The sequence below is a fragment of the Telopea speciosissima genome, chromosome 2 (assembly GCF_018873765.1).
Source record: "Telopea speciosissima isolate NSW1024214 ecotype Mountain lineage chromosome 2, Tspe_v1, whole genome shotgun sequence".
In the NCBI taxonomy this organism is placed as follows: domain Eukaryota; kingdom Viridiplantae; phylum Streptophyta; class Magnoliopsida; order Proteales; family Proteaceae; genus Telopea; species Telopea speciosissima.
Genome location: NC_057917.1, coordinates 40,185,680 through 40,200,109, shown reverse-complemented (window position 1 = coordinate 40,200,109; position 14,430 = coordinate 40,185,680). Strand labels below are relative to the sequence as shown.

Sequence of the window (14,430 nt, the reverse complement as noted above, 5' to 3'; positions counted from 1 at the left end):
AATGTCCATCACAAACAAAGTGTTCTCAAAGCAAATACATATAAGATCCACTTGAGTCCCAAGTTCCTAACATGAACTAGGAAAACATCTCTGGCAATGGGCTTAGTCAATGGATCAACCAACATATTACCAGCGGAGATATGCTGCAGAACCACTTCACCTCGCGCTACCATGTCTCGAATGTAGTGATACTGTATGTCAATATGCTTGGCTCTACCATGGAACTTGGGGTCCTTCGCAAATGCAAGCGCTACTGTGCTGTCACAGTGTATAAGCACAACGTCAGCTGAGTGAGCAGAAACGTCAAGTCTTTGCAAGAACCTCCTGAGCCAAACGGCCTCCTGTACTGTTGCCGAACATGCGACATACTCTGACTCCATCGTGGACAGGGCGATGTAGGTTTGTTTCTTGCTACTCCAAGTGACAGCCCCGCCTCCCAGGACAAATGCATACCCCGAAGTGGACTTGCGCTCGTCTCTATCACTAGCCCAATCAACATCACTGTAGCCTTTCAGTCTCAAGTCTAAACCACTGAAGGTGAGCGAGCGGTCTATAGTGCCACGTAGGTATCGAAGAATCCTCTTAATAGCTTGCCAATGAGCTGGCCCAGGGTTACTCGGGTAACGGCTCATCATGCTAACGGCAAAGCAAATATCTGGACGCGTGCACATCATCGCATACATCAGCCTGCCTACTGCCGCTGCATAGGGTATTTTGGACATTTGGTTTCTCTCTTCATTACTCTTAGGGCATTGGTCTAGGCTCAAAGTGTATGCCTTGTCCATTGGAGTGTCAATGGGTTTCGAGTTGCTCATATGGAACCGCTCCAGGACTTTCTTTATGTAAGTCTCTTGAGACAAACTAAGAAGTCTCCTAGTGCGATCCCTCACAATCTTCACGCCTAACACAAAGTTGGCCTCACCCATGTCCTTCATCTCAAAAGTAGAGGACAACCACTCTTTAATGGCGACAATCATTTCAATGTCATTCCCAGCTAGCAAGATGTCAACATACAATGATAGGATAAGAAACCTTGCCTTGGACCGTTTAACATACACACAGTGGTCCTCTTCAATCATGTCAAAACCCGCAGTGGTAATGGCATGGTGAAATCTAATGTACCACTGCCTGGACGATTGCTTAAGGCCATAGATGGAACGTTTGAGATGGCATACTTTGCGCTCATGTCCCTTCTCAAAGCCCACAGGCTGAGCAATAAAGATCTCCTCGTCCAGTTCTTCATTGAGAAAAGCAGTTTTAACGTCCATTTGGTAGAGCTCCAAATCCAACTTTGCGACAATGGCTAGAATGAGGCGTATTGAGGCCATTCTCACCACAGGGGAGAACGTTTCATCATAGTTTATACCCTCCTTTTGGGTATATCCCTTTGCCACAAGACGTGCCTTATACTTGTCAATTGATCCATCTGCCTTTCGCTTGACCTTTAGGACCACTTGTTCCCGATGGCCTTGCGCCCAGGTGGAAGATCAACTAACTCCCAGACTTGGTTCTTACTCATAGAACTTAACTCATCTTCCATAGCAGCTTGCCACATTTCCTTAGCTGGAGAAGAGAGCGCCTCACTCACTGAGGTTGGCTCATCCTCATCCCTCGGGACACAGACGAGGGCAGCGTCCCTTTCAATCTCAAAACGACGTCGGGGAACGTGTCCACGTGCGCTCTTACGCGCTGAGGGTTCTTGACCCGCGGGTTATGCGCTTTCATTAGGTAGCGCACTCCCACTGGGCTGATGATTACTCTCATCCTCTCTGGCGATCTCATGATGAGTGTTTAATTCCTTACCCTCGCCAAGAGTAGGTGAGATGCTTTCATCAGTCTTTATCTTAAAGAGATCAAGGTCTTTGCCAGCGTCACTGATGCTAGGGAAATCGGTCTCAAGAAAATCCACATCGCGGGACTCACTCTCTGTCATTCCTCCATCTTGATGTTCACCGTACACTACATAGCCTTTCGGGGTATCGGAATATCTTATAAAGATACTCTTTTTAGCTCTAGGGCCAAGTTTCCCAAATTTATGGGAGGTACTATGCACATATCTTGTACATCCCCATGGTCGCATATGCCCCAAAGTGGGCTTTGCGCCTTTCCACAATTCATAGGGAGTGGAGGGAACTGACTGTGATGGCACGCGGTTAAGGACGTAGGCGGCGGTCAACATAGCATCCCCCCAGAAAGATATTGGGAGGTTGGCCTGCGCCATCATCGATCTAACCATATCTAAAAGCGTCCTATTCCTCCGCTCTGCTACACCATTTTGCTGTGGAGTGGGGGGAATAGTCAGCTGCCTAGTGATTCCTTTTTCCTCACACATCTCTTTAAATTGATCGGACAAATACTCACGTCCTCGGTCAGTGCGCAGGGTTTTTAACCTCTTGCCTTGCTGATTCTCAACCTCTTCTACAAAGCGTTTGAAGCAATCTAGCGCTTCGTAGCGGTGAGCGATCAGATACACATAACCATATCATGAATAATCATCGATAAAGGTGAGAAAATAGGAAGCACCATGACGTGCCTTCACGTTCATTGGTCCGCAGATGTCCGAATGGACAAGCTCTAGGGTTTGGGTTGCCCGTTTAGCCTTTCCAAAAGGCTTCCGGTGGGCCTTACCCGCTAAACAAGCCTCACATGTCGGTAGGTTGACTTTAGCGAGTGACCCAAGAAGGCCTTCTCGAGCTAACCGTCCCATCCTATCTCGACCTATGTGTCCTAGTCTAGCATGCCAAGTAATTGAATCTGGACTAGTATTAGAATCAACTACAAAAGATGAAGAGGAAACAATAGGAATTATGAAATCTAATTTAATAAAACCATTCTCAAGCCTACAATGTCCAAAACTACTACCATCCAATCATATCTCAAAAGAGTCACCATAAAAAATAAATGAATATCCTAAAGTCAATAATGCAGTAACTGAAAATGGATTATGCTGGATTTATGGTGCGTATAGCACATCATGAAGTAGCAAAATGTGCCCAGTGCGCAAGGTGAGCTGGTAGGTACCAACTTCTCGAATTGCTTCACTTGTGTCATTCCCCATGTAGATACTTTGGGCGTAATCCGGAATCTTTCTATAATCTACGAACCCTCCTCGATCTCGCGCTATGTGTCTTGTTGCACCTGTATCCACAATCCAATCAGATTGGGTTTGGGCAACCAAAACGTGTGTACATACAAAAGTACAAGGAGAGAGGCAGAAATGGTACCTGCTTCACTTCAGTGCAGTCACGAGCGAAGTGCCCCATCTTCTGGCAGTTATAGCACTTGACCTTGGTGATATCTTTCTTTCCACCTCGCTTGCCACGTCGGCGCTTGGTGGTCTTACGCCCAGTTGGCGTAGCTTTCTGAGCTTGATCCTGATTCCCAGTGGTCCTTTGTCTCTTGTGCTGCCCCGCTTGGGCAACAAGGGCATGTGATTGGGTCGCCTCTAGGCGCTCCGCCTCTAGTTCCACATGAGCGGCAATGTCATTAAATGTCTTGACAGTGTCGTTATGTGTCAGAACTATCTTCATCTGCCCCCAGGAATCAAGCAACATCCTAATGATGGCCTGTACTTGCTAGTCATCGGTAAGGTGTACCCTAGCATCATCTAATTTTCGGATCATGTCTTTCACGACCCTGAGGTGTTCAACCATAGTGTGCTTGGGGTCCTTACGGTACATCTCAAACTTCAAGGTCATGGACCTAAGTCTGGTCGTGGATGTACCGCCACAGTCGAGCCTTACCTGGTCCCACATGGACTTGGCAGTCTCGCACTTCTCATACTGGCCGATAAGATCATCGTGCATCTTGCTTAATAGAAGAAAGCGCGTACTTCGATCTCTCTTAAACCAATTGTCGTAAGCCTCTTTTTCTTGACGATGACGGGCGGTAGTACCCACTTCGGGTGGGGCCATCTCAGTGGTCAAGTGTTCTAGGTAATCTTGCTCATTAAGCAATAAGTTGGCCTTTTAGTGCCACATGTCATAGTTGGTGCCATCCAACTTGATGCCTTGGTTAAGGTCGGCAACAATAGTCTTAGAAGTCATTACTACAATGCGCAAGGGAGGACATTTAGTATACATCCATAATCCACAAATTTGTTCAAGAAACCCTCATTAAAATTAATGGTACCCTTCCCCACACGGTGAGACCAAAAACTTCGCTAAGCTGGTGATCAAATCTCACAATGTGTGGGTCTGGGGACGTATAACTTTAACTGATTTCGAACAAATGTAGGAGAAAAAAAAGAATCTCCTAACCACAGTTTAATGCGCCATACACACTGGTGCGCAAGGGACTCACACAAAAGACCCAAATTTGGTACTCGAAGTGATATGCCGAGTCGGTACAAGGTTGTGATACGTAGTGTAATAGTTCCCATTACATGGCTTCTCAAAAAATATTAAAATTACAACCGGCTCTTTACATACAAGATCCCTACTACAAACTACCGGCGAGCACTGCACTTTGTATCATTTCCAAGTACTAACTCTAACGCACATCTATCCAAATAAACACGTCACTCGAAGTACCAAATCCATCCCATGAAGAAATAAATAATAAAACACATGGTTGCATGGGATGGGGTGTTTGACAGCGATACCTTAATGGCAGCGTCAAACCAGTCCGTACCGCAATGGGGGGAATCATATGTTTCTTTATTAACAAAGTGGCCCTGGGCGATCTCCAATACACAAAGGAAAAATATGGGACGATTTGGGACAATACCCTATCTCCCATTTTTCTCCCATGGATCTCACAAAATGATTTCTCACTAATGGGGGGTGCACATGACAAATAAAATGCCCCCCAAAAACGAAAAACCCTACGGGGGAGATCCCCAAAATTTGTTAAGGGCCACAAAAACAAAACATAAACCCAAAATATGCTTCAATAAGGAAACCACATGAGTAAGCTATCATGGACAAACCCCAATGCATGCATAACAAAAATCAAAGCATACGCATAAAATAAAAACCATATCATATGCATTTTGTCAGAAGCAAAACCCCCATATCATGCATATAGTTATAATCCAAAATTAAACCATATATGCAATTCTGTTTTATAACTAAAATAAAACAAACAAAAAGAATAGGGTTTTTTTTTTTTTTTTTTTTTGTCTTTCTTTCTCTTTCTCTCTTTCTTCTCTTCTTTTTCTCTTTTTCTTCTCTGTTTCGGTTCTAACGTGCTGCTGCCTAGGCAGCAGCTTCTTCCTTTTTTTTTTGTTTTCTTGTTTTTTTTTTTTAATAAAACGTGGACTGTGGCAGGCCGTGCTTTGCGTTGCCGAGCATGGCTGCAGCCGCAGCCTGCACTTTTTTTTTTAAAACCACACTGCAGCTATGCTTGGCGCTGCTGAGCATGGCTGCTGCCCCAGCCTGCTGCGCGCACGCGGTAGAGGCAGCAGCAGGCCGCTGCCGCACGCGGCTTGCCTCTCCCCTGCTTCCCTTCGGTTTCCCTCTCCTGCATGCACTCGCACATAGCCGTGGTAGCAACCGCGTCCTGCTGCCTCGCTGTGCGCCAAGTGCCGCGGCCTCCATGTGATTCATTGAATGGGAAGAACAGAGAGGAAGGGAAAAAAAAAGAAAAAAAGAAAGAAGAAAGAAAGAGATCCGATTGTGCATCTTCAAAAATCTTTTTTTTTTTTAATCTCTAAAAAAAAATATGCACCATGTGCGAACCGCAAACCCTAATGTCTCTGATGCCACTGTTAGGGAAATATACATCCAATTTCATATACACAAAGGTTTAGGGATTACCTGAACCGAATGGAATCGCAGCGAAAGGGATGATCGATTGCGGCTTGTAGTTACGAGCAGATCACGATCACGAACAATCTCGAAAGGTTTCTCCACGAAGAAGAACTCCACACCACAAAACCCTAGGCAACGATGGAAACCCTAGGCAACGCAGAACTTGAAAGAGAGGGAGAGAGTTTCTAATTGTGTTACTATATTAGGGTTTGAGCCAAATAATATATTTATAGGCTAAACCCCTAGGGCTTTCCACTAATCCGATTCCCTCTAGGAATCTAATCCAAGGGATAAGAAAGGGGGGGGGGGGAAGGAATCGATTACTTAAGTGATCGTTCCTCCCTCTCTCGTCTGGGGCCTGCGATTAGCCCCCACATGTGGGCGATCAAGTTGGGCCCAAAGCCCGGTAACGTTTTACAGATCCTATAGTTTCGGACTTGGATATATCCATTGCTCATCGGAAGGTACCCCTCAATGTGTTAAACACTCAATCTCTTCTCATGTTTCTTATTCTGGTTTATCCTCTACTTTTCGCACTTGCCTTTCCACTGTTGGATCTCATCCTATTCCCAAGACTACTGCAGAGGCATTATCTATTTCTGGTTGGAGGACAGCTATGGAAGAAGAATTACAGGCTTTGGAGCATAACCACACTTGGGATCTTGTTCCTCTACCTCCTGGAAAGTCTGCTATTGGTTGTCGTTGGGTTTATGTGGTCAAAGTTAATGCTGATGCCTCTTTTGCTCGCCTAAAAGCTCGATTGGTGGCCAAGGGCTATGCACAAGTGTATGGTGTCGATTATTTGGATCCCTTTTCTCCGGTTGCCAAACTCTCTTCTGTTCGTGTATTAATCTCGCTTGCTGCCTCGCATCGATGGCCTATGCATCAACTCGATCTCAAGAATGCTTTCCTCCATGGCGATCTACATGAGGAGGTATATATGGAGCAACCTCCTAGGTTTGTTGCTCAGGGGGAGTCTGGGCTGGTTTGTAGATTGAAGAAATCTTTGTGCGGATTGAAACAGTCTCCACTGGCTTGATTTCGCCGATTTACAGAGGTGGTTCTTGAGTTTGGCTTGTCACGTTGCAATAGTGACTATTCTCTGTTCTATCGCCAAACAAGTGCTGGAAGAATCTTTTTGATTGTATATGTTGATGACATTGTGATTACTGGTGATGACTCTACAGGCATTGATAGTTTGAAATCTCATCTACAACAGAGATTTCAAACTAAAGATTTGGGAAAGTTGAACTATTTCTTAGGAATTGAAGTGGCTCAATCTTGGAAAGGAATATCTCTTTCATAGCGGAAGTACTCTTGACTTACTTACGGAGACTGGGATGCTAGGGTGCAAACCCCTTGATAGTCCAATGGATCCAAATATCAAGCTTGCTGCAGATGAGGGAGATGCTCTTGATGATCCAGAAAAGTACAGAAGGTTGGTTGGAAAGCTGAATTACTTGACTTTCGCTTGACCTGATAGTTCATTTCCGGTGAGCGTGGTGAGTCAATTTATGTCATCTCCAAGGACACCTCATTGGGATGCTGTTATTTGGATTTTGAGGTATCTCAAGAAGGCTCCTGGACGAGGATTAGTGTACACTGATCATGGTCTTATCCGAGTTGAGGGATTTTCTGATGCGGATTGGGCTGGGTCACCGATTGATCGAAGGTCAACTGCCGGTTACTGTATATTTGTTGGAGGGAATCTTGTCTTGTGGAAGAGCAAGAAATAGAGTGTAGTGGCTAGATCAAGTGCAGAATTAGAGTACCGAGCCATGGCACATGCTATTTGTGAGTTGGTTTGGTTGAAGATGTTATTGACTGAGCTAGGGTTTGAGAGTTCTGCACCAATGCAATTATGGTGCGACAACCAGGCAGTAATACACATTGCCTCAAACCCCGTATTCTAGGAGCGAACCAAACATATTGAAGTGGATTGTCACTTTGTAAGGGAAAAACTCCAACAGGGAGTTATCTCTACAAAGTATGTTAAGACTGGAGAACAACTTGCTGATATTTTACCAAGTCTCTAGTTAGTGGGAGGGTTGATTACATTTGTAACAAGCTGGGCATGATTTATATATATGCTCAGCTTGAGGGGGAGTGTTAGAAGTATGTTTGGAAGGGTAAAAGGGGCATAAAGCCCTCTTGGGATTAGCGTCAATGAATCTGGCGCTAATACCGAGAGGGTACCCCTTCTACTTGTTTTGGTTCCCATTTTACCCCTGTAAAAGGTGTCTATATATATTGAAATATCTGGCCACTCTTTAAGTTAAAGAGAGCCAGCTTTTCCCTTCTTTCTCTCTTCTCTTCTTCTTCTTTGCTATTTACAGTTTCCAATCAAGTTAAAGCAAAGGTGGATATTAAAGGTTGGAAAGTTCTTTTACCAAGTAGAAGTAAAAAAGATGTAAGAGAGGGAGAGAAAATATGATTTTTAGAAATTGATGGAGTTAAAGCAGCTGTGTTTAATTGCATCTCTTAGGTTAATAAGACTATATTAGAAGTAATAATACATCAATGGATCCAGGTTAGTAATTCTCTGTGCTAGTGAAGAAATAAAAAGGCTTAACAAGAGTACTTTTAAGAACAATGCATTATTCTTTTCAAATGGTATAAAATGTCAATAAGTAGCTGCTAAAACCACCGTGGTGCTTTTTGTTACAGGACTGGAGTATTAGAATGGATTCTTGTGTTCCCTTTATCTAGTAATGCAAATATTGCAATTCAGTCATAGTTGTCACGGCGTCTAGGATACCCAAGGCATTGGAGGGGACCTGGATGCAAGGTGACACCAACAAGGTGCCCGCGTAGGCGACCAAGGCACGTGGACACCTAGGCGTCACCTTGACAACTATGAATTCAATAACCTTTTTTTTTGGGGGGTGGTGGGTGGGGGCGGGATTAAAACTGAGTACTTGAGAACAGTTTTTTATATGAAACAAGATTTTGTTGTAGCTATTCAAAGGAAGAAATAAAAATAATTCATTAAAGCATCATTAAACCCAGCATATTATTCTTTTCAAATGCTATAATGTTTGGAAGTAGCTGCTAAACATCCTTGGTGCTTTGTGACTGTGTTACAGGACTTGAGAGAACTATAATGGATAATTTTTCTTTCCTTCCTCCAATAATGCTGATATCATGATCAAGTGCTTTTTTTCTTGGGTGGGTGGGTGGGTGGGGGGGGTGTGGAATAAAATTGAAACCTTTATTAATATAAAATTGAGAAAAGTCTCCTGCAACGAAACAAAAATTTTATTGTAGCTATACTACATTGTCTCTGTTGATTACATGTATTTTTTAGAGTTCTTTTCCTTTTCTGTAAATTGATCTCTTCCATATTGTTCTTTGTAGCAAATATTGTCTTTGGATCTGGGTCGCTTCTTGGAAGGCTTCTAACTCTCCCTTTCAGCTCTCATAAAGGACACGATTGGAGGAACATTACAGTTAGTCCTTTACAAGTAAGATTAAATGACTAATAATTAATATGATTATGTATATGTTTGTTTAGCATGTTCACCATATACTATTTTCTATGCCTTGATTGCTAGTCTATGTTCAATACTCTGACAAGTATTTTTGGTTTCTGTTAAACATTTGTTGTAATATGTTGGTGGATTATTTAGGATGCTGTATTTCCACCAAGGTTCTAAACTCAGGTTTTGACCAGCCAGAAAACGAGTTCATCTCGGTTTCGACCATATCTTGGTCAAAACCTATGACTTTCTCCAGGCTAACTCGAACCTTGGTTTCGAGGCCCAGAAGTTGTTTTTTTGCCCTGATTCTTATTGTGTTGCCTATTTTTGACATTTTAAACTCAATCCATGCATTAGTTTCACATAGACAACACTAAAAATATTACTTGTGATTTTGACCCAAGTTTGATACTGTATATTGTTCTAGGACATGGTATCGAATAAGGTTTGACCGGAGCATAACTCCTTCAATATAAATGAGATTTAAGCAATCTTGGTTTTGTTAGAAAGCTTTGTTTTCATAGTTTTCCAACAAGTCCAAGATTGCTTAAATCTGATTTATATTGAAGGAGTTATATATCGTCAAAACTTAATTTGGGGTGCACCAATGTTGTCAAAATCGCTCTGAATGAAAATAGTTTTTTGGACATCAAAACAAATGAATATTTTACAGCACTTTTGGTTTTTATCAATGTTTTACCATATTAAGATTTATGGAATTTTTAGATTTGAGAAAAGCCCCAACATTAGAAAGTTGAAAATTGCACCTACTGTCCAAAATCCAGGTTTTGTTCTTGAATTGGGTGGTTGACTTTTTTTCCTTCTGGAATTTGATTTTTTAACTATTTTTATTGGATTCAAATAAGGGGTATTTATTTATTTATGAATAATATCCTAAGTAAATGAAATACAAATACAAAAACATTTACTCAACTATTTTTATTGGTTTCTGGCCTGGTTTCTAGCATAAATACCTATCTGTCTTAGTTTTGAGCCAAGTTTCCCCTAGTTTCGATGGGCATATGTGTTGAAACCACCGAAATATGGTCGAAACTGGTTGAAATTATAAAAACCCGGTCGAATCTAGGGATTTTATAAAATCCCCCTTCAACTCGTCTCGGAAACTTGCGAAATCGAGTTATAACTTGGTGATTTCGACAGGTTTCGGTCGAGTTTTTCTTCCATGATTTCCACCACTATGTTCGTTCCTTTCTTTAGCAGCCATAAATAGCAAAAAGAGAAGTTTATGAAACAAACGATTCAACTATGTAGAAATCTTGCCATATAGTGTTCAGTAGCCTTGTACAAATTAAATAGTAACCAGATGTTGAACCGATGCCACAGGTGGCATGCAATTCGAGTATGAGTACAAAACTATAAAATTGAGCTGGGGTTTCCTTTGTCTTTTTATTTGGGGGGGTGTGAAAAGGGCTAGCGGAGTGATGTCATCAAGGTTTTAAATTGCAAGATGGTCAGCTGATGCAGCCTGCCAAATATCACATGGGTTGGTATCGCCTTATCCGTCAGGATCGGGTGGATCGGGTGGATCAGTGTCTTCCGGTCCTGAGACAGTGCAATTGACATGCCCTATCTGGACCTGAGATATCAATCCGTCCACCTAATTCTTTACTAAAAATTATACCGAGTCATTTTTGCAAAATAGGTGGAAATGGTGGAGTGAACCATCTTTCTGGTTTAGATCGTGGATGCTTGGTTTTCTATCTTCAAACATGTATTTTTGTAAGTGTATTTCTCATGTACTTGGGACCTCTCGGATTGTTGGATTCAAAGGTAATGGTAGTTATTGTTCCTGGAGGTGAGGAATGCTAAGGTCTAAGAGAGAAATCTAGGCCATGCCTCATGGACAGTATCTCAAATCCTTAAAGAAGTTCAGGCTTTATTACTCTCAGTTATCTTCTTGTTTCAGTCGGTAGAATGACTAGATTTATTTGGGTAACATGGGTCACTATATATAGTGGAAAAGCTCTGCTCTTCAAGAGTTAGTTTGAGTTTTCCAAGTGTTCTGTTCCAATCAAGCATAATTTTTTTCCCCACAAATAGTGTGGACTAACACTATTAAGACCTAGAGCCATAGCAGCTATTACTGTTGAAGGGTTGACTAAAACTTACATGTTCCGTCTGTTCCTTATCTTCCCTGGTTTTCTTTAGGAAATTCCATTTTTGTTGAGACCTGAAAAAAAAGCTGTTTTTTGTCAATTTTTAATGTTGCTCCTATTTGGTAACTTCCTAGGAGGAAAGACTCAAAAGTCTACAGCAAAGATTGGAAGTCCCCTTTGATGGCTCTCGTTTGGAACATCAAGTAAGCATTCCTCCACAACTTAGCTTTATAATGGTATATGTTGCCATTGTTTCTTTGATGTCTTCTTATTCTCACTATTGAGTTCCTGTCATGGTTTGAAATTTCTATGAAATATTTTGGTTTTGATGGGCCTTGAAACAAAAGGACATGCAAAATACAAAGAAGAAAATTTTTTGTCGAAAACTTGCAAAATGAAATGATCGAAACGTCAAAAATTTGGTTGAAATAATCAAAGTTTCAGAGTCCTTCATATAAAATATCAAATTTTGAATCGAAATGAGGGAAATGTGTCAAAACTGCTACAACACTTCAAATTTCTTCAAAAACTTACAAATTGGTGAGGATTCAAACCTCTCCAAAATCATCTAAACTCCCACCACAAAATTGCAAAGAGATATTTTGGTTGAAACTTCAAGAAAGAGATATGTCCCTAAATCATTTCATGGTTCTTATTTTTTTTGGTTAGATTATATAAGGGCAAGGATACAGTATGCTATGCTATACACTAGCAACCTAGGGTCAAAAGACAAACAACCATTTTGGGGTTTTTTTTCTCCTTCTAGTGTAATGATTCAAAATGTGTAGACATGCTTAAATAAACAAGCTCTGAAGTTCAGAGCAAAATTCCAGGTTTTGGCCCCTGAAATTACCATTTTCAAAATTCCACTGAAATGCACCAGATTCTGGTTGGATCTTGGCCATATCGGTTTCAAGCCAGGTTGAAATGGCCACTGGAATCGAAATCTTGAACCTTGGTTCTTGAAGTTAAAATAGTTAACAGTATGGTACTTGTAAATCATGAAACAAACACATTGAATATGATGTAATAAGCTTACATAAATCACCAAAGGGAAAGGACTTTTTTGTTGCGAGATTTTGAAATGTTCATTCTATCCGCAGGGTGTTATACGCTTTCTATTGGGGGCCTCATGAAATTTACCCCTAAATATACTGATTTATTAAATTGTTCTTCAAAATGGAGTATATGGTGTGTAACTTTAGTTACACTAGGATATGCTCATTCTATCCGCAAGGTGTCATACGCTTTCTATTGGGTGCATCATGAAATTTTCCCCTAAATATGCTGATTTATTAAATTATTCTTCAAAACGGAGTATATGGTGTGTAATTTTAGTTACACTAGGATGAATAATGAGGTGGTGAAAATTGATGAAAGGGAGATTCCACACATAGTTATCAAGGCGGGAAGGCGACCATGGCGTTTTAGAGGGCCAAAAAGTCAAGGCGACAACACCATGGCCGCAAGGCGCCCAAGGCGTCCAAGGAACCTGGAAGCCATGGCGACGCCTTGATAACTATGATTCCATAGAGTGATTATCTTAGGTATTTGGGCTCAATCATAAATAAAGAAGGTGATATAGAGGATGATGTTTCATAGAGAATTAAAATAGGATGGATGAAGTGGAGAGCTGTGTCCAGAGTGTTGTGTGATCGACGTATTCCTGTAAAACTTAAAGGAAAATTTTATAGGACAGTTATATGACCGACTATGATGTATTGTGCGGAATGTTGATCAGTTAAGAAGCATCATATAGATAAACTCAGTGTAGCTGAGATAAGGATGTTGAGATGGATGTGTGGCAAAACTAAGAAGGATAAAGTAAGGAATGATCAAATTAGATCTGATTTGGGAGTAGCTTCGATACATGACAAGCTATGATAATGTCGTTTGAGGTGGCTTGACCATGTTCAACACTGCAGAATTTGGACAGGCCACAAAAATAAAGGCTATATATCTCTGGTAATACCATAATGTACATTAGTGATGGCAATCAGCGAGGCTGGGATGACCAAATGGACGTGCTACTTGTCACAACCATTTATGACAAATTATCCTTGTCACAAGACTGTTTTACCATTTTCCATGTGGTGGCATCTCTGCCATAGAGGGGAAAAACATATTAATTTCTATTAAGAAAATTCCTGCGCAATGATGTAAAGTGCTTCTTCCTAGTTAGGGCTGTGTTGGGTGCCTGAGTCACCTATTGCCACCTCAAGTACAGAGTTATTTAACTGTCTAAACATTACATTTTCTTTTCCTGAACACAGTATCATTCTTGAGAAATGACCTGTAAACTAGGAATCATGGATTCTTAGATTTGTATGAACTTTGAGATCATGTCTATTGTAGCCTTTTCATTCAGGACATTTAGTTTCTATTTTAATATAAGGATAGTTAGTAATGGTTCAGTGGATCTTATGATAGTGTATTTATTTATTGGTCAGATTGGAGGCATTAACTAGTAGTGTCTTTGTTTAGTAAGTAGGTGGTTGTATTTTGGAGGTCTAAGTTCATAATGGTTATAGTTTCCAAATGGTAGAAGGAAATGTGTGCTTGGTTTTCTTGGGTCCCAAGGTTAGCTTTAGGCATCTAATAATCAGTGTCCAGTCTACTATAAAAGAAGATGGTAATGGTTTTCTGATTTTGTGAAATTCCTCTTTCAGGATTTAGGGAATTTTTCGTTTTGAAGGCTTTGGCACGTTGCTAAATTTCTTCCACACACCCTACTGACCTAGTTGTTATTTGTTAGCCTGGAAATAAGATACCATGCTAAAGTAATCCAATCTTCTCCCATATTTTCTCTCTTTCCTTAGTCTTGCACTGTTATTCTTTATACTTTTTTGGTTGAAGATAAGGAGGAACTTTGTATTAATGATAGACCAAAGCCAGCATTCTATGGATAAAAATCCTCTCCAGCGCGCTGATCTACCAGTGAGGTGCAGTGAGGCCCTCAACAGTCGCCACATGTTTTTCTAAAAACTAACGCCCAGAATCAAAAGTCCCACTTCAACTCTTGAGACCCACACAGTTTGCGGGGAGGAGAAGGACCCGCCTGGATTGCAAGAGTGACCCCTT

The 14,430-nt window shown here is 41.3% G+C and overlaps 1 protein-coding gene across 1 annotated transcript in view; it reads left to right on the top strand.

Annotated features, from left to right (window-relative positions):
• The window catches only part of LOC122652968 (ELMO domain-containing protein A-like), a 115,537-nt gene that overhangs the window by 47,169 nt on the left and 53,938 nt on the right, over positions 1–14,430 (top strand). Inside the window, exons 4-5 of the mRNA XM_043846855.1 lie at positions 9,111–9,217; positions 11,484–11,552. Of these exons, the coding sequence (XP_043702790.1) occupies positions 9,111–9,217; positions 11,484–11,552 (176 nt within the window). The remainder of the gene's footprint in view (positions 1–9,110; positions 9,218–11,483; positions 11,553–14,430) is intronic.